At 32.8% G+C, this 21,256-nt stretch overlaps 1 protein-coding gene across 2 annotated transcripts; it reads left to right on the top strand.

The window, feature by feature from the left end:
- The first annotated feature begins 3,721 nt into the window (after window positions 1–3,721).
- Window positions 3,722–9,321, top strand: LOC105803491 (3-hydroxyisobutyryl-CoA hydrolase-like protein 5). Of its 2 annotated transcripts, none has more exons than XM_012635710.2 (16): window positions 3,722–3,739; window positions 4,078–4,151; window positions 4,272–4,355; window positions 4,450–4,518; window positions 4,616–4,679; window positions 4,933–5,006; window positions 5,116–5,199; window positions 5,342–5,426; window positions 5,526–5,611; window positions 6,920–7,041; window positions 7,318–7,378; window positions 7,491–7,589; window positions 8,046–8,147; window positions 8,237–8,278; window positions 8,730–8,836; window positions 9,082–9,321. In XM_012635710.2, exons 2-16 carry the CDS (start codon window positions 4,119–4,121, stop codon window positions 9,119–9,121), a joined length of 1,152 nt encoding a protein of 383 aa, XP_012491164.1. In that variant the 5' UTR covers window positions 3,722–3,739; window positions 4,078–4,118; the 3' UTR covers window positions 9,122–9,321. The 2 variants fall into 2 exon arrangements, with proteins under 2 accessions (XP_012491164.1, XP_012491163.1); XM_012635709.2 differs by lacking the exon at window positions 3,722–3,739 and adding an exon at window positions 3,800–3,957.
- Window positions 9,322–21,256: the final 11,935 nt, after the last annotated feature.

Raw genomic sequence — 21,256 nt, 5'->3', positions numbered from 1 at the left:
TCAGAAGAAAAGTCCATCCTCGAAATTCTCCCCTCTACGGCATTCACAAGGTAAGTCCTATCCTATAGCGCATAATGTGAACTGTGATAAATTTTCTGTGCAACATCAGAATTTTCTTGCAGCCATTACCGCATAACAAGAGCCGAAATCTTATTCTGAAGCTGCTAGAAGCAAAAAATGGCGTGATGCCATGTCTAGTGAAATTGAGGCTTTAGAAAAGCAAAGAACTTGGGAGATTGAGGATCTTCCGAAAAGGAAAAAGGCACTCGGATGCAAATGGGTGTATAAAATAAAACATCACTCTGATGGCTCCGTTGAATGATTCAAAGCTCGTCTTGTGATTCTTGGTAATCATCAAGTGGCTGGAATTGACTACACCGATACATTTGCACCGGTTGCAAAGATGGTTACTGTTCGAGTTTTTCTTGCTATTGCAGCAGCCAATCAATGGGAATTGCATCAAATGGATGTGCATTATGCTTTTCTACATGGGGATCTTCAGGAGGAAGTTTATATGATGATACCACCCGGATTTCGAGTAACACAACCGGAAAAAGTGTGTAAGCTTCGAAAATCTCTTTATGGGCTCAAGTAAGCGCAAAGATGCTGGTTTGCCAAGCTTTCGACAGCCTTAAAAGATTATGGATTCAAACAATCGCATTCGGATTACTCTCTTTTTACCTTGCAAAGAGATACATCTCAAGTCAATGTTCTTGTTTATGTTGATGATTTGATTATCTCAGGTAATAATCATAAAGCTATTGAGTCTTTTAAATCTTATCTCAGTGATTGTTTTCATATGAAGGATTTAGGACCCTTAAAATATTTCCTTGGGGTGGAAGTTGCGCGTTCTCCAGAGGGGATTGTTTTGAATCAACGCAAATACATTCTTGACATCATCTCGGAAGTTGGACTTTTAGGAGCCAAACCAGCAAGTATTACTATTGAGCAGAATCATAAGTTAGCTCTTGCTACAGGTTCTTTTTTAAATGATCCAGAACCGTATCGTCGTTTGGTTGGACGACTTATTTTTTATGCTTCACAAGACCGGAGCTTGCATACAGTGTTCATATTTTATCTCAATTCATGCAACAACCACGCATTGATCATTGGAATACAGCGCTTCGAGTTGTTCGTTTCTTGAAAGGAACTCCGGGTCAATGAGTGTTTTTGAGTAGCAAAAGTGGTCTGCGGTTGTACGGTTGGTGCGATGCGGATTGGGCCGGTTGTCCGTTGACAAGACGATCACTCACAGGATGGTTGATTTTCTTGGGCACTTCTCCGGTATCTTGGAAGACAAAGAAACAACACACGGTGTCTCGATCCTCCGCAGAAGCCGAATATCGATCCATGGCTGTGACCACATGTGAACTCGAGTGGTTAAAGGGATTATTAGGTAGTCTTGGAGTCTCTCATCCGCACTCAATAACGCTTGCTTGTGATAGTCAAGTTGCTCTTCATATATCTCACAATCCGGTCTTCCATGAGCGTACCAAACATATCGAGGTGGATTGTCATTTTGTTCGGGATGAAATTCTCCAAGGCAATGTGAAACCTACCTATGTTCCAACAACGTCACAACTTGCGGATATATTTACCAAGGCTCTTGGTCAGACATCTTTTCGTTCTCTCCTTTGCAAGTTGGGCATCCGTGATCTTCATGCTCCAACTTGAGGGGGGTATTGGAATTAATTCTGTAAATATGTATGGTAGTTTTTGTGTATACCTCTTTTCTTTTAATTAGGAGATTAGATGCTAAAAAGATTAGGAGATAATATTTTGGTTTAATTAGGAGATTAGATGCTAAAGTTTAGGAGATAATATTTTGGTTTCTATCTTTGTATTTTACCATGTATATATGTTCTTGATTTTGGGAGGAATGAGAGACAGAGGAAATTCCCACAATTCTTGTTATTTTTTCAGTAACCTTATTAAATTACTACTAAAATATAACTTAAAAAAAATCAAGATACATTATACTTTGACTTTCCACAGCAATCTTCAATTTTTTTTTCCTTCCAATTGAACAATCCGTGGGAGTTGGGACCAAACCAACCCCCTTTTTATATTAAAAAAATAATATAATAATATTGGAACAAAAAGTAAAAAATAAAATTAAACGGGTATTGGAATTGGACTCGTGATTGACGAGTAACATTGGTGGCAGGTCGTTAAGATGGTGTCGTCGAGTTGTCAGGCAGCATCGGTCGCCTGCACCCTTCGGTCACGGGTTTGAGTTTCAATATCCATTTAATTAATTTTTTTACTTAAAAAAAATTATTTTAAGATATTCGGGTGTCGACTGATACAATGGTGATCCTAATAAATTTTTTTTCCGTTTTACATGTATGAAAATACCCAATATTTTTTGGTGTTAGATACTGGTGTCGCCGATTGCTTTCACTCATTTTTTTTTAAATGTGATATTAATCAGGCAGCACCGGTGGTACACTGTTGAATTTGCCTAGATATGTAAATAGTGGGGGCTTATCCTATTTCAGTATATATTTTATTATTTGGGTAAAAAAGCTCATTTTATAAATATTATGGTTAATTGTACTATTAGTCACTAAATTATGAATAAGTTTTTATTTTGATTACATAATTAAAAAGTTACAATTTTGTCACTAAAATTTTGAAATTATTTTTTCAGCCAAATGTTAAGTGACACTTTTTAATTAGTATAATAACAAATTTTCTCCTCTTTTTTATGCTTTCTATCAATTAGGCCCTTATTATATTTAAAATGATAAAAATAAAATTCTTTTGAAAATTTTAGAAAATTCTAAAATAAAAATAAAAATAGATAAAAATTTGAAAATAGATAAAGTGAGAGAAAGTGAGAGAAAATTGTTTTAAATTGTCAAATTCTCTCTCTTTATTTTATGTATATAAATATCTAATATTCGTTCTTTAAAACTCATAAAATATTAATTAAAATTATTAATTCTCTATTTTTTAGTCCTTATGTTTCTTGACATAGCTTTTTCGTTATAAGAAAAGAAAAAAGATAAATTATAATTTATTTTTACGATTTGAAAAACATTTTACATGAATTGAAAATTTAAATTGTGTCTAAAAAAGAAAATTTTGTGGTAAATTTTTTTTTAATTTTTGGCTAAAAAATTACATTAGAATCAATTTCAGAAGCCTGACATCAGTTTTAGATGTTCTTTAAGGACATGTAACTTGGCTTAAAAATATTACTAATTTGGCTTCAAGAAACTGAGGAAGCATGTGAATGATCTCATATTTTTGTCTTGTTTTTAATTTGTTATTTGATTCTGGTATTTTTTTTATTTCTCATGCATATTAGTTATTCAACAACAATATTTTTGAGATTTTATTTTTCTAGAAATTTTATATAGCATTTTCTATTTTAAATAAATTTGAATTTTTTATAATTTTATATAGAATTAATATCAAACTTATAAAAATATAAAAATTGGTAACTAAATTTATTATTATACCAATTAAAAGATGTTACATATAACAAAAAAATAATTTCAAAAACTGTAATATTAAATTGTAAATTTGTAGTTAAATGAGAAAACGAGAATTTACTATTTTATTACTTTAAAAGTATTATCATATATAAATTTAAAAAAGATTCGTATTTTCATATGGTAATTTTAGCTCCAATTTAATATTCCCATGGTGTAACTTATGGCATGAAAGGGGGGTAGGCGCGCGTATATCACCCACAAACACTCAACTACTGCGAAATCAGGGAAGGTAGGTAAGAACGAAGAATCACAGCTGAAAGTGTTATGATTTATGGATGAGATGACACACAACTGTCCTTTGCATTTACCATTCTTGACATTACCAACCACCCTCTGCTCCTTTGCCTTTACCATTGCCATTACCAACTACTCTTTGCTCTCTCTCTCTCTCTCTCTCTCTCTATATATATATATCATATTCTTCCATTCCTTCTTCACTAATTTTTCTTTTGTATGTTCCTCTCTCTCCTTTCATTTATGAACTTAATTGCTCTAACTAAACAATATCTACAATTTCATTGTTTTCAAGCTTCGACTTCTCCCTTTTACTTATTTATTTGTTTCTGTGCAGTTTGTGGGTTTCGACTTTATCAATCAGTTCCGGCGAATCAAATGGCAAAAGAAGTTGTTAATCCCGATGAACTGGTAATCATCTCCTTTTAATGATTCAATGTTACAAGTACTTCTTTGGGTTTTTTATTTATTTAAAAAAACCTTAATTTAAGACTACTTCTTATGTTTTTTCCCTATTTTACTCAATTTAAGGTTGTTGTTGGAGAGGAATTAGACCATGTAAGAATCATCACTTTGAACAGGCCTCGACATTTGAATGTCATCTCATCCAAAGTGGTATGTAATGTTCAAACTAACACTGCCTGAGGGCTTTCTTTTATGTTCTTCAAGTCAAATCTTCTGAAATTCTTGTTTCTTTTACTGCAATCAGGTCTCCCTGCTAGCTAAATACTTAGAAAAATGGGAAAGAGATGAGCAAGCTCAGCTTATACTGATCAAGGTTGTTAAATTGGGTCATTTCTAATGGTTCCTAGTTCTGGATTTCTTTGTCAATTTTCATGATTTCTAAATTATATTGTTTGTAACTTTTTATTCAGGGAGCCGGGCGTGCATTTTCTGCTGGTGGAGATTTAAAAATGTTCTATGAGGGAAGGAAATCAAGTAAATGTTCTATCGGTCTTATCCTGATATTGGACTTTTGGTTCTATTCTATTATGTTTTAAACTATGTTGTTCGGATATGGGTATAGGATATGATCTTCTAAATACTTGGAAAACCTTAAAAATAATGAAGTTCTCGTAACATAAGTTTTAAATTCTATTACTTCCTCCATAACACCTAATGACTGCTCGTATATGTGCAATTGTGCACAACATTATGAATTTTAATTTGTAATGAATTATTCTTCTGACAGAGGATTCCTGCCTTGAAGTGGTCTATAGAATGTATTGGCTTTGCTATCACATTCATACCTATAAGAAAACTCAGGTTTTTTTATTTCCACACTGCATTCTCATACCATTACACAAGTTCATTGAATGTGAGATCTGCTCACTGTGGAAATCTACCAGTCTAATTGATGTATTGTGTTTGACAGGTTGCTCTTGTTCAAGGAATTTCAATGGGAGGTGGTGCATCATTGATGGTCCCGATGAAGTTCTCAGTTGTAACAGAAAAAACTGTGCGTATATAGCCATTCTCTTGACATTTTGTGTACATAAATCAATACTTTCAAATTTCAACCTTACCTTCTTTCCTTTATCTGTTACTGAATTGATGTGCTGAATCTTCTGTATGGTATGCTTTTGAATGCTTGTGCTTAGGTCTTTGCAACACCAGAAGCAAGTATTGGGTTTCATGTGGACTGTGGTTTCTCATACATGCTTTCCCATCTCCCTGGCCATTTGGGTAAGAATGACTTGCCAAAGTAGATATAGATTTGTATTTGGTTTTGTTATGGTACTTTTTTTGGAAGCTTATTTAAGACTATTTGATCATTCATTGCAGGGGAATATTTAGCTTTAACCGGGGCTAGGTTAAATGGTAAGGAATTGGTTGTAGCTGGACTAGCAACCCATTTTGTCCCTCTTGAGGTGAGTTCAGTTATCTATGTCGATTTGAATCTTTGTTTTTCATGAAATACCAGTATTTGAACACATAGCCATCATAGTTATGGAGATATAACTCTCAAAGGACTCTTCAAATGCATGGAAATTCTTGGACATGCATGGAAAAACATGGAAAGAATTGAACATACTCGGGTCTGATACATAACTATTTCTGACATTCACACCCAAGTTTGGGTAACATAGACTATGGTTATGTAATAGCTGTGAGATTTATTGTGCACAGAAACAATTAGTATTAAATGTTTCTTATCCTGTCAAATTCACAAATAACAACCCAAACAAATCGGAACTCTAGCTTGTTTCAAGGAATTTGATTTCATAATTTAATTTCCTACCTTGGATCACATTCCATCTATTCTCATCAGACATTAATCCATTTTCTTTTGGCCATCTGCTGCTGCAAGCGTTAAAGATTTACTTGACATTTCTCTTTATATCCTGTATTATTAGCATTCACTTTTGGAAAGAAGTTCTGTGAAGAAGTATATGACCTGGCACGAGTGCTGGGGTTTGCTTCAAAAAAAAAAAAGATCTCCATTTTTTCTTCTGGCTTCAGGAAGTATCATATATTTTACAATTTATAGGGAGAGGCTTGGGTGGGAAGCTGATCCCAACTTTGCTCTAATGCAAATTTAAACAGTCTATGACTATATTACTTGAACTTGGGCATGAGTATGTGTTCTACACATACACATATGTTCAATTAAATTTTTTTTTTTTTTATGTATTTGAAGGGTCTTGAAAGATCATATCCTCATACCATGTCCTCAGATACAGGTACCAAATACAGATACTTCAGTAAAAAATTGAGGAGTTGGAGATACGAAATCAGCTAACCATGCTGAAATTAGTAACACTTTGACTGTTGAGGATACATAAAAGGAACAATAATCTACTAACAAATTCGTTCTCAGACTTTTTTGATGAACTTCATTTTCTCTATCCATATTAAACTTTGAAAACACCTCATCAATTTCAGTCTACAAAGAATTTGACTTAAAATTTGAGCTTTTCATCTTTTAAATTCGTTCCAAGACTTTCTGGACGAACCTCATTTTCTCTATCCATATTAAAATTTGAAAACACCTCATCAATTTGAGCCTTCAAAGAATTGGATTAAAATTTGAGCTTTTAATCTTTAAATATTGTGTATATGTAGATTGAAATTAATGAGGTGTTTTCTGATCCTTTTAAATTGTCAATTTGTCTATGCTTTTTTTCCCCTTAGATTGAGTAATATCATGATAACGTTTTATTTTCTATTATAATCAGAAACTTCCTGAGCTGGAGAAGCGTCTGATTAGCTTGAACGTTGGTGATGAAAACGCTGTCAAGGCTACAATTGAGGAATTTTCTTTGCATGTGCAGCTTGATGAAGACAGTATTTTAAACAAGTAAGAAAACCTGTGTCAACCTATGTAGCTCTGACTCTTTATTTTGTTTGAAGTATCTTCGACAGACATGTTTGATACATATTTGAACATGGGTACGGGATAAAACCCTCCAAGGACTCTTTACACATGAAAAAGCTTAGAGCAAATTGGACAGACATGTATCAAACACATAGCTATATTTGATACTTGGATGCAGAAGTGTCAACTAAAAGATGAATTGGGAAAGGTCATTGACCTCAGCATTTGTGAAAGCTGATAGTTTTTATTACTCCCCAGGAAGCAGATAATTGATGAATGTTTCTCAAAGGATACTGTTGCAGACATTATAAAATCATTTGTAAGTTCTTTTTCTTTCTCCTTTAATCTCTCAACATAGAAAGGAACATTAACATAGTTTGAATTGGAAAAGTTCCTCATGATATTCACTTTCTTTGAATGTTCTCTGACAGGAAGTGGAGGCGAGCAAAGAGGGCAATGAATGGATTGGTCCTGTACTGAAAGGGTTGAAAAGATCATCGCCAACAGGATTGAAAATAACATTGAGATCGGTAATAGTTTTTTACTTTATTCTACCATTTATTCATATGTTTAACTGGTTTGCAGAACTTTGGTTTATATTTATAGGCATTTGATAGTGATTTAAGTTAAACTTTTGTAAAGGATGAGGCTTCTGCTTCAAGTGCAACTAACTCGAAATAAATTCATTCCATCCTTCAAAGCTGAATGAAGTTCATCTCATTTTCTACTGACAGTATGGTGTCTACATAAAAGCATCTATCTTTTTCATGTTTAAATTGATGCATTGTCTTGATTTCGAACTTGAGATCAGTGACTCCATCAAAGTCTTTCTGATGTCTATACACACGAGTGTTTGTTTCGACTTTTTCAAATTGTAGAACTATGGAACTGGTATCAACTTAACAAAGCACACCTGGTTGACTTGGTTTTACCCCAAAAGGTCGTTAACAAAGCACAACCATTAATTGTTGGATTAATATTTCTAGATTCGTGAAGGGAGGAAGCAAACTCTGGCTGAAAGCCTGAAGAAAGAATTTCGACTAACGATGAATATATTACGGACCACAATCTCTGCAGATGTCTACGAGGTAATTAATTTGAGTTTAACCACTTACGGAAACTTCAAAACGAGCTTTATCTAACTCGTGAATGGATTTGCTTCTGTTTTTGTTGAAAGGGTATCAGAGCCCTCACCATTGACAAGGATAATGCTCCAAAGGTACCCTCTTTTACTAATGCATCCTTGTATGCTATGTTATTCCAACTCTTTACTTTTCTTGAATTACTTGTGTTTGACACATATGCATGACCCTCCAACTTCAAGGATCTTCCAAATACATGGAAAAACTTGGAAAATTAAATTACTTATCCAATTCAAAAACATATCCATATCCAAATTAAACTCAAACTAAGGTCAATTAGTGATATAGCTTTCATGTATCTTTGCATGTGTTAATCCATGCATGTCAGCCTAGAATCTTAGTGAAATAACTTATGATTTTTATTGGTTGCTTACTTGTTAAAAACTTTGAACTTGGGAAGAATTTGTAATCAATCATATTACTACTGGATGAACTTTTCAAATCCGATAAGTGGGTAACTTACTTTTTAAGGGGATTCTTTTTTCACATTAAGCATGTCATAACTTCTCATGCGTCAAACTACTACAGTGGGACCCACCAATTCTTGATCAAGTGGATGATGAGAAGATAGACCTAGTATTTCAGCCATTTGCAGAGGATTTGGAGCTCAAAGTTCCAGAACAGGAAGACTGCAGGTAACTATGACCTATATTGCTTATGACATGTATATATAAATATGAGGATGGAGATATAACCCTCCTATTACCTAAAATTAAATTAAATATACTTGTTTCCGGCACATACCTACATTGACGTATACCCACACTTTGGGACCCTGAGTCCTCTCATGTCATTTATTAGTATCAGGATGGATCTAAAATAGCTGATCTTTCATTGTATTTTTTCTGTCATCTGTTCTATCATCCAAACCAAATTATAGGTGGGATGGAAAATACGAAAACTCAGCATACGCAAAGTGAAAGGACTGAGAGATGATATGGATGAAGCACAAGAAAAAGTTCATGGTTAGGAGCTGCTGCTTTCCAGGAAACACTACTTTCACCATGGAGGAAATCTCATATCTTTAGATAACAGGTTTTTTGTATCCACTACCGGGTTCATTTTCTGTGTTTAACTATCGAATCTTTACTCTTTGAATAAAGGTATTAATTTACTTAAAGCCTCACATGCATGTTAATATGTTGAGTGGTGTCCTAAATTCAGACTCTTCTATGTTTATAATATAATATGATTGGAGCCGGGATAAAGGCATATTAGCTAGATAGATCATGGTAAAATTGTTACAAACTGAAATTGCTTCATAAGTTATGTTATCATTCTTTATTTTCTGACATGAATATTAAAGACGTGGGATATGAAAAGAATTTAAATATTCGTATGAAACATATACTCATATCCGACATTTATTCCAGTATTAATACCATAGTTGATAAGTGATAATAACGGGCATGCTTGAATTTTAATGACTCATCCTCGGCTTTTTTTTTTCAACAAACCATTCATTCAAGAGGAACCAGATTACAAGAGTGTTACTAGTTCCACAGGTGGAACTTGAACCCAGTTTGAGTTCATGAATTGATCCTAGTTTTTTTGCGATCTAGTCAACAACTCTATTACTGTTTCTTTTGACAAACTTAAACGATACATCTCTAAGTTTAGAAACTATAGATAGAATATCTTAAACAATTGCAAAAATCTCCCAAGGGCATTGGTTCTTTTTCGATAAGCATTGATTCAGTTGAAGATTGCTGGATTCAAATTCCACGGACTCCCAGTTATTATCAGCCGCAAGTATGGAGCCCAACCTCATAGCTTCGGCATCAGCCGCTAATGCCATAGACACATGCATCAACACGTTGGTTCCACCTACAATATCTCCATTGCTTTTCCTGGCAATTGTAGCCGCCCTTGCCTCTCGATTTTTCCCTTTTAGAGAAGCATCAAAATTGATTTTTACAACTTGAATCATACTGCCAACGATGTTGCGACATCACGAAGCCAAAGTCGCAACATTCCAACCAGTCCCGAAGATTAAGTATTTTTCCATCAAAGTCGCAACACCGGTTCGACAAGGCCCATATATCTATAATGAGTGTTTTTGTTCATACTAGGGGTGTGCAAATTTCGAGTAAAACCAATTTATCAACCGAACCGAATTAATTCGGTTAATCGGTTGGTTAACCGAATTAATTCGGTAGATGGTCGATTAATAATTTTTTGGAAGTTCAGTTAACGGTTAATTCTATATGAAATCAGTTAATTAATCGAATTAACCAAAATTTTATATTATTTATATACATTTTACATATATTAAGTTTGGTTAAATTTTTTATATGTTTTATACTTATTTTAACCAAAAAACAAAAACCATATAAATTTCAGTTAATTCGATTAACCGGTTGAATTAATTGAAAATTTCAGTTTAATTAATATTTTTTGAAAAAATTTCGGATTGGTTAACGGTTAAGGGTTTAAAAAGTTGTATTGATTCGGTTAATATTAGTTCGGGTCGGTTAACCGATTAAACACCCTTAGTTCACACAATCTTATTTAACCTATTACATAGATTGTAATTGACCTAATTTGGTCATACTACATAAACACTATAAATGTTAGCTTATAAGATCATATTAGGAAGGGTTGATTTCTGTTTTTAAGTTCTTTCATAGGATTAATTAGGGTTTTAGGTATATTTCAATTTTCGTTTCAATTATTAAAAAATTAGTTAATTTTAATATCAATTTCATTTATGTTTTCTTTTAATTATTTTTTTGTTATTTTCTTCTTTGCCAAATCAAATATCAACATCATTCATAGGTGTTGGAAAAAATCCGGTTTGAAAACGGTTTTCTTCCACAGCAGAAAATGGAAAAAATAAAAAACCGAGCCACTTAGTGATATTTATAACAATAAACACTTTACCAAAATTGCACCTGTGTTTTCGGCTAGACAGATCCTTGTCGTTCCTGGCTTTCAATTGAACGACCTTCTCCACTATTCTTGTACCGCGAACTGCTTCGAGTGTAGGCTCAAGTGATTCGAATCAAACATAGAATCAGAAATAATTTTCTTTATTTTGGTGTGAAAACGAAAATCTTTTCTAATAGAAACCGACAAAATTGTTATTTCAAAAAATAATTTTAATATTTGAGAATAAACTCTCACTATTTTTGGGCTAAGTAACAATATCTTAAAGTTGTCTAAATAGCCCTATCGATACCATCTATTTATAGGGAAAAGAAGTAAAACCCTTGATTTTAGAAGTTTATTTCAACTAGAAAAATGAATTCCTAGTTTAACTAGAAGTATAGGGGGCGACAGCTCTAGTTAATAATACTAGGGTTTGTCGTCCCTCCCTTTTAACATGAGGGGCTTTTGGGCTTCTCCCATATCGGGTCCAATTACAAGTATTTCCTGGACTTTTAATCTAGCACTATACAATTTGATCCAACCCAACATTTGTTTTTCTATTTCCCAAAATAAATATCTTAATTAATTTCCAATTAAATAATCTTCTCAACCCAATTCTAATTCTGTTAAAACCATGACGACTTTACCGTAAAAGAATCTATGAGAAAATATATTTAATATTTCTACATTCAACGATTTATTATGACCAAATTATTTATTTCCATTTTTTAACTTCATTTTATTCGAAAATTATAAATTTATTTCCAAGTCATTTTCATTTTTCATTCTTCTTAGGTCTAGTCCGATGTATTGTTAGTCCAGTAAATCACATATATGTATCTATATTCTAATATTCATCCACTCCGATGTCCAAGAAAAAGCATCTCCCCAATTGGACTTTGATAGACATCATATTAGTCTTTCAATTGATTTACTCATTTTCGATTAAACTAAGGACAAGTTTAGGTTTGTCTGCTAATAAAAGTTGTCTTTCCGTATTATAATTTGACCACGTAATACCGCTTAGTATTAGTTTAAATATTAGACAACTAATGAGCCAACATTTACTTCTATTTTGTTTTGCATGCAAAAACCATATGAGGACAATTATACAAAGTATATTAATGAAATATGTGAATTATTTTACCAATTTGTTTGAAAAAATTATCAGTGTATATAGATGAAAATACTACACTTAGGACATCACATCCAACAATGGATTCAACCATCCAAACTTTGATTCAAGATTTTTGGATTCTGATAATTCTTTTCCTTTTCTTTATTTTTACATTTATTTGAATGTTTGATAATCAGGTAGGAGAGGTTGCATCTAGAATGATCATGAACTAAAGCCCTAGGAAGGTTAATGAGTTCAAGTGGGAGTGATTGGCTTGGGTAAACGGTTTCGATATTAGTTAGTTAGATTAGGTTAAGTGAATTAAACCGTAAAATTGACGACTTTAGGAAGTAATTTAGGTAGATGAGGCCAAAAGGATAGTTTGCTTAGCACCAACTTAATTTAAATCAATTTAATGTATCAGGTCGAAAGATAAGTAAATTAAGTTGACCAATTAATCTAGTTATACGCCGAAAGGTATTAATTAGGCTAATTTTTAGCTATTTAGTAAAATCCTGGATCTAAGTTAATCATGAGCATGGAGGTGAGTCACCCTTCTCTCTACCTATATTGATTTGTGATTTTGGTGTTTAGCTTTTATATACTTTACTTTTGTTTTGTTATTCATCTCTTTACTATTCTATCATAATATGATTAGTACGTGAGTAGCTATTTAGACCTAGTTAGTGTGTTATTCCTTGCTAATAATTTAGTTTAAATAAATTTCCATTGGGTATGATTTTCAAAATACTTTCCAGTATTTCGTTGTAAATTTACTATATTACAATTTGACATTTACACTTGCAGATACTGTACTTCATCCAGATATTAAATTGCATTTTCTTACGCCTCAGCACATGCACACTAAGGTACAATCAATGTGAAAAAAATGAAATTTGAAATAAGGCAACAAAATTAAAGGATTATGTGTTTAACACTAAATTAAGATATGAGCCATAAGAAATAAAATTAAGAACAAACCTTTTTAATTTATATGCCCATAATAAGGAAACTGAAAATAAAAAGTAAGGCTTGCACAAGGAACAAATGAACATGGGATGAATTTATGTGTGAACATGTTAAGAACTAAGGCAAAAATAGGATACATTATTAATTTGTAACTTAAACCCTTATATTTAGTAGTGAGGAATGAATCCTTAAAAATGAACCTTGGATAGTTCTTACTAAAGGGCTCAACATTAACAATGGGATAGGATAGTAGGACTATCCTTGAGTATTTACTAAGTTATACGAGATTAACGTACGTGTTAGTTGTTTAAATGTTTTAGTAACCTTATTTTGTTCGGATCAAGCTTAAATTGAGTTCAAGCTTCATGGCTTTTAGTATATAATTATGTCATAGTTTTTATTATTTATTATAATTATTCTTTAATATTTATTAATATAATAAAAATAATATAGAATTATAATATATATAGATATGCACGGTTGGATAACTTTTAAGTTAACATATAAGTTGTTGGGAATCAACCCAAATAAACAACGAAAAGAAAGAGTAGAGAAGATCAAGCACACAAATTTACGTGGAAAAACTCATCTGATCGATATGACCAAAAGGATAAAAAATCACGGGAAAAGTAGGTTTTAGATTTTCACTAATGAGTAAAATAAACGAGAGTACAAGATGAAGAAGAAATTAACCTAGATGTACAAATCTCTAATCTCGAAAACAAAACCCTCTCTCAAGTACAAAGTTCTATTTTTTTTCTTTTTCTCACCTCTATTAGGGTTATAATTAGGGGTGAGCGTTCGATTGAATCGAATTGAATCGAATAAAAAATTTCGAGTTAATCGAGTTGACGAATCATATTTTATCATCCTAATTTGATTTGAAATTTTCTCGAATCGAATCGAGTGAGATGGAATTCGAATCGAATTGAATCGAATATATTTGTTCGAGTTAAATTTTTAAAAAATAATTTTGGGTCATTGTAACCACTGTCACCCATCGTAATAAAATTTGTCCACCTTAATCAAAATTTTTATTAACTTTCATCACCTTATAATTTATTTATTAATTTTTTATATACTGGTTAGCTTCTTTACTTGCTTAGTTGTTTCAATTATCTTCAGATTCTTGTCACTATGTATTTTAGAATTAAAAATATATTAAATGTAAAAATATGATTTTTAATAAAAGTTATTTTAAAAATAAAATGTGAAATTGATACCAATATAAAATTTTAACACGAATATTTTATGGCATAATTAATAATTCAATTTTAATATAAATATTCAATATGACTAAACAATTCAATAATATAAATAATATAAAATGTGAAATTTAATTTAATAATATAAATAGTAGATATAAATAAAATTATTACTATTTATGTTTAGTGATTTTTTTTTGGATAATTTTGATTTTTTATTTGAGAGTAAAGGGTGAGAAGTAAATGTTTAGGGGGAAAATAAAAAGTTTGGGGGAATAAAAGTTTGAGGAAAAGTAAATAGGGGGAGTAAAATTTTAGAGGGAAAATATTAAAAAAAATTGGAGGGGGGAGGGTTTGGGGTAGATGGGAGGTGGGATGGGAAGGGAATAAAAGTTTTAGGGGAAAAGTGGGAGTGAGTAAAAATTTTGGGGGAAAATAAAAGGTTTTGAGGGTTTTGGGGAGTAAAAATTTGAGAAAAAGTAAATGGGAGAGTAAAATTTTGGTGGGAAATGGATTTTGGGTAGATTGGGGGTTGGGAGGGGAGGGGAGTAAAAGTTTTGGGGGAAAAGTAAAAATGTTTGGGAGTTTGGGGTAAAAATGTAAAATATTATAGTTTGATATTCGAATTATTCGAAGTATTGAGTTCTTCGAATTCGAAAACTCAACTCGATTTGAACTCGAAATTTGAAAAAAAATTTTGAGTTGATTTGAATAACTCGATTAACTCGAATAACTCAATTCTTTTAACTCGAAATTCAATTTTTTTTTCAATTTTTTCGAGTTGAATCGAGTTTTGCTCACCCCTAGTTATAATAGCCCTTAAATAGGCTAAGATTAGAGGGCCAATATAACAAAAATATCCTTGGAGTAATCAAGGTTCGTCTGGGAGAAAAAGTCACATGCTTTCTCATCACGACGTCGCATCTGCTTTTCAAGAGGTTGTTTCTGTCTTCGGCATTGTGACATAGGCAGCGGTAAGTGCCTGCAAAGTGTCCAAAAAATGTGAGACACACTCCACAAATCTCTATCTTGACTCGTATTTAATACGCCTTCTTTTCTAGGCCCCGTCACGAGCATAACTTGATATTTGCAACATACTAACAAGTCCAAATAGTGCTCGAACTTGGAAATTGGAAGACTTTTAGTTATCATATTAGCTAGATTATTCTTTGTGCTAATCTTATGAATCTGAACATCCCCTTGAGAAACCACCTCTTGAACGAAGTGATACCTGATGTCTATGTGCTTCGTCTTCTTGTGGTGCATCTGATCTTTAGTGAGATGTATAGCACCCTGACTATCGCAATACACATCAATCGTTTATTCTTCCTTAACCAGCTCCCCGAATAGACCTCTCAACCAAATGGCTTCCTTTACAGCCTTTGTGATCTTCATATATTCTGCTTCTGTAATTGATAACTCCACAGTGGCCTTTAGCGTGACCTTCTAACTAATAACACAGTTGTTAAAAGCAAACAGGTAACCTATGAGAGATCTCATTTAATCTAAATCTCTTGCATAATCTGAGTCTATATATCCAACTAGACCCTCTGAACTTCTCTCGAACTCCAAAACAATATTAGATGTGCCATTCAAATACTTGAGAATCCAGTTAACTGTCTACCAGTGTAACTTGTCAGGTCTAGCCATGTATCTATTCACAACACTAACAACATGTGAAATATTGGGGCGAGTGTAGTCAATTGCGTACATCAAACTAATGATTGCATTGGAGTAGAGAACCTTGGACATATACTTTTCTTCATCCTCGGTCTGTGATGACTCTAAAGTCGAAAGTTTGAAGTGTACAGAAGTATTAATCGACTTTGAGTTTTGCATCACAAACCATTCCAAGATCTTTTCCATGTAACTCTGCTGCGACAAAAATTAATTCCCAGAGTGTCTATCTTTGGAAATTTCCATCCCCAAAATTTTCTTAGTTGCACAAAGATCTTTCATCTCGAACTTAGAGTAAATCAAGGTTTTTAATCGATTAATTTCAGTGAGTTCTTAGTAGCAATCAACATATCATCAACTTAAAGCAGTAAATATATAAATGATCCACCATTTATACGATGCAAATACACATAGTTGTTATACTTACTTTGAACAAAACCAATGCTTAACATGAAAGAATAAAATTTCTTATACCACTATTAAGGAGACTATTTCAGGTCCTACAATGATTTCCGTAAAAGCAAGACATGATATTCCTTATCTTCAGTCCTGAAGCCTTCAGGCTATTTCATATAAATATCCTCTTCCAGATCACCATGAAAGAATGCAATCTTCACATCTAACTGTTCTAATTTAAGGTTGTATAATGCAACAAGGGTCAGTAATGCCCGAATGGACATATGTTTCACAACAAAAGAGAAAACATTATGGAAATCAACTCTCTTCACTTAGTTGTAACCCTTTGCGACCAACCTTGCTTTATACGTAGTGTCACCTGGATTTAATCCTTCCTTCTTCTTGAACACCCACTTACAACTAATAATTCTCTTTCTGGGACTTCATTTCCTCTTTCATGGCCACAAGCCACTTGCTGAAATCAAGAGCCTAAACTGCCTCAGAGTAATTCGAAGGATCAGCTGAATCAATGCTCTCGGAGATACTTAGAGCTTATGCCACTAGATTTCATGGTAGAACCTCAGGGGTGGTTTGATCTCTCGTATCTCCTTGTCGCAAGCTAGTTAATAATTTCGTAGTTGAGATTTAAGAGATGCCTGTGAATCAGATGGAGTCTCTAACTGATCTGAAGTGGCTTTAGTAACCTTTTATTACTCCGAAAAACCTCCAGCCTCACATAAGTGAGAAATTCATTACAATGTGGCGAGCTTCCTCGTCGTGACATCGCCCCTGCTTTGGCTCTAGCTTTACCTTGCCTAAAACACTCTACTTTACTGTATTGACTAGAACAGTCAACTCTTTTCTCGAACGAAGCATCACAATTTCACCAAAAGTAATAGCTCTACTAACCATGATTTTTTTAGTTTTAGGGAATCACAATTTAAAACCCTTTACACTAGTAGCAAAACCAAGAAATATACATTTCACAACCTTAGGTTCAAACTTTCTTCACTAACATGTGCATGAGCAGGACAACTAAATACTTTAAGGTTAGAGTAATTTGGAAGGTTACCTAACCATAACTCTTCAAAAATCTTTCAATCCAATGTTTGATGTGGTGACCGGTTTACCAATAGCTAGTCAGGTTGACGACTTTTGCCTAAAACTCCTTTCCTAAGCCTGCATTGAAAAGCATGCACCGGGCTTTCTCAAGTAGAGTTCTGTTCATCCATTTTGCAATGCTATTTTGCTGGGGGTACTAAAAAATGTGCAGTGTCAATCAATTCCTTCATATTTGCAATAGTTATTAAACTCAACTGCTTAAAACTCAAGTCCATTATCTGTACTCAATCACTTTACTAACTTCCTGGTCTGCTTTTCCAATAAGGTTTTCCACTATTTAAAAATCTCGAAAACTTTATTTTTGTGTTTTAGAAAATATACCTAAACTATAACGACTCGATAGTTAGGAGTGTTAAAAAGTATATTTTCGAGACTCCGTTACCTTAAATTGGACTTGTAAATATTTATTAAATATATTTTTGAATCTAGTTGTGTGGTTAATTAGGTTTTGGTTAGGTGAATTTGTATGAATTAAGAGTAATTAGGTATAATGACTAAATTGCATAAAGGGTGAAAGTTGAATTATAGATTAAAGAAATATTAAAGGGACTAAAGAAGCAATTATGCCATTTTTTATAAATGAGGCGACATAAGATAGATATTTGTAAAATTTAAAGATAAAATATATATTATAATATTAAATATTAATGTTTAAGTATATATATTATATTATAATAATAAAACAAAGAAATAAAAGAAAAGAAATAGAAAAAAAACAAAGAACAAACGAAACAGGAAGAAAAAGAAAGAAAGGAGAAACTAAGGTTTCAAAGTTCCAAGTTTAATTAGTTAGTCAATTTAGTCCCTTTTTCTTGTAATTTTTATGTTTTTGGAATCTCGGTGTTAAATACTACCCGACACATGCCAAAATTTTAGAAATTATTGAGTTTTTAAGTGTTGTCTATGTTGAATAATTTTAGTATTAGGGATTAAATTGATAGATTTTAAGTTAGAAATGAAAAGGGATTGAATTGTCGAATAAATTATAAATTTTGAGTAATAGGGACTAAATTGTAAAAAATGAAATTTAAGGATTTAAGTGAAATTAGAGAGTTAAATTTAGTTTAAAGTAGAATTTGTATGAAAATATAAGATTAATTGTGAAGAAATAAGTTAGTCTCGATTTAGGGACTAAATTGAAATTTAGGCAAATATTGAGTAAAAATTGAAAAATTCAATATGAAATTGAATTGTGTTGTATTGATTAATTTTAATTGTTTTAATTTCGTAGCTAACGTTGTACCAGAACCCTCGACTAAAAAAGGGAAAGATAAAGTTGATGAGGGAATAGCTCGGAATTTCTGGTTTGTATTTCCATAATCTGAATCTAATTATTAGTTGTTGTATTTTGATTAAATGTTTATGGTAAGTGATTGAGGTGAGTATTTGGCATTTTGATAATGAATTGAATTTATATGTATATGTGATTATATGAAAAATTGATATTGGATATTGGTTGTTTTTGAATTGTGAAATTAAACCCTATTAACTGTATCGGGCTGAGTCGGATATAGATGGCCTGCCATAGGATTGGAAGAGTTCAAGGATATCTTCGACTTCAATTCGATGAGAAACTGGGTGTCAATTTATTACTTTGGATTAATTCGATGAGGCACTAGGTGCCAATTTACTTCGGTTTAGCCGATGAGACATTAGGTGTCAATTTATTACTTTAAATTATCCGATGAGGCACTAGGTGCCAAACTGGTGTGTTTTGGTTGGGTCTGTGTATCCTTCCGAGTCGTGTTAATAGGGGTAAATGAATAATAAAGTTTTATAATTGATATTGAAAAGACATATTACGAGAAATGGAAGTGAAATAGTGAATTGAAAATAGAATCTGAAATATGTTGCAAATATATGGAATATATGAGTTATATTCTCATGAAATGAACATGGAATGGATAATGTAATTGTATAATGAAATATTAAATAAATTGTGAAAAGCTATTTATATAGCAAGTATGATAATTGAGATATTTGTGAAACAAATGACATAAGATATGGTTGTTGTAATATTTAAATATTAATATGTGTTTATAATTCAATTGTATATTTCTAATTTTTTATCTTTAAATATTCTGATTATAGAAATACCATTGAGTTTTTGCTCGCGTACGGTTTTGTTTTCCGTGCCCAGGTTAGGTACTTAATTTTGATCGTCGATTCAACATCCAACAACGATCCCGATCTCAAATATGGTGATGTTTATCCTTTTGTGTCGGCATGTACCTAGGGTGTCTAATTAATAGTTATTTTGTAGATTGAATGTAAATGAAGTTATAAGTTTAATATTTGTTTAGTATATATATACATGTGTTTGTTTTTGAAGCTTTGTTATGGCATGTTAATTTGGTGTTTAAGTGTTCATAAGCTAGGTAAAATGGATTAAATTAGGTATGTTTATGATTTGGACTTGAATGATACTTTGATGATATGATGTGATGATATAATTGTGGTAACAATGGGGGTATATTGGTTAGGCACCTAGAATTATTGTTTTGACATGTTTTGGATGTGTTTGATCTTGTTTTGAATTGGTTAAATGAATGATTTTTGAGTTGCTTATTGTCCAAGCTTGCAAGGAATGGTAAACTTGTTATTTAAGGTACATTTTGAGTCTACATAGCCAGACACACGGGCATGTGACTGGGCCGTGTGAGACACATGGCTAGCACATGGGCGTGCGAGGCCATTTCGAAAGGGCACACGATCTGGCACACGGGCGTGTGGCTTGGCAGTGTGACCCAAGTCAGAGAGTTACATGGTTACAGATACGGGCTGGGACATGGCTATATGTCCCTACTTTGAATGCCCACACGGCTTGAGACATGGGTGTGTCTCTTGACCGTGTGAGTCATATGGCCTGACCACACAGCCGTGTGAACCCTGCAGTTTTGAAAATCTTTATTATTTTTTAAAAACTTCTCTAAGTTTCTAAATTAGTCTCGATTTATTTCTAACACGTATTTTAGGCCTCGATGGCTCGAATAAGGGACAGTATGTATGAGTTTGATTGGTTTTGACTTGAATATTATATGATATAAAATGCTTGAAATTATGTCTGTTTGATTGGTAATGCTTCAAAACCCTATTCCAGTGGCGGATGTGGGTTAGGGGTGTTACATAAACCTTCTTGGAGTGGTAATCAATAAAGGTCAGGAGATATCTGCTCCCTCCTCCTTTAGAGGTGACTTGAGCTAGACCTCATAAATAGGAATAAATGTAGTAAATGGTGCCTTTCGTGCTGTGTACTATAGAATCAAATATGACTTATGTCTGCTTCCCATAAACGTAGTGTCCGCAAAAATCTAGCTTTCCAACTCTTGTACCCAAGAGAAGACCACTCTTACTTAAGATGGCCATACTTTTCTCGCTCATATGACCAAGTTGTATATGCCACAATCAAGTCAAGCCAGACTCTGTAATAGACGAGAAAATTATTGTTGTACCAGTCACTGTTGATCCTTGTAGAATATATAGATTGTCGGTCTTTTGACCTCTTATCAAAATGAGAGCTCTATGATATATCTTAATGTCGTTTGAATCGATGATGATCCTACAACCATTCGAGTCTAAAATACCCAAAGAGATAAAATTCTTCTTCAAAGGCACATGCATGACATCTGACAGTGTCCTGATGATTTCATTGTGCATCCTGATCTGAACGATACCAATACCAGTTATCTTATAGGGTG

Source organism: Gossypium raimondii, chromosome 11 (genome assembly GCF_025698545.1).
Source record: "Gossypium raimondii isolate GPD5lz chromosome 11, ASM2569854v1, whole genome shotgun sequence".
Classification (NCBI taxonomy): domain Eukaryota; kingdom Viridiplantae; phylum Streptophyta; class Magnoliopsida; order Malvales; family Malvaceae; genus Gossypium; species Gossypium raimondii.
Note: the sequence above shows the minus strand (reverse complement) of the source record. Positions and strands in the feature narration are given on the sequence as shown.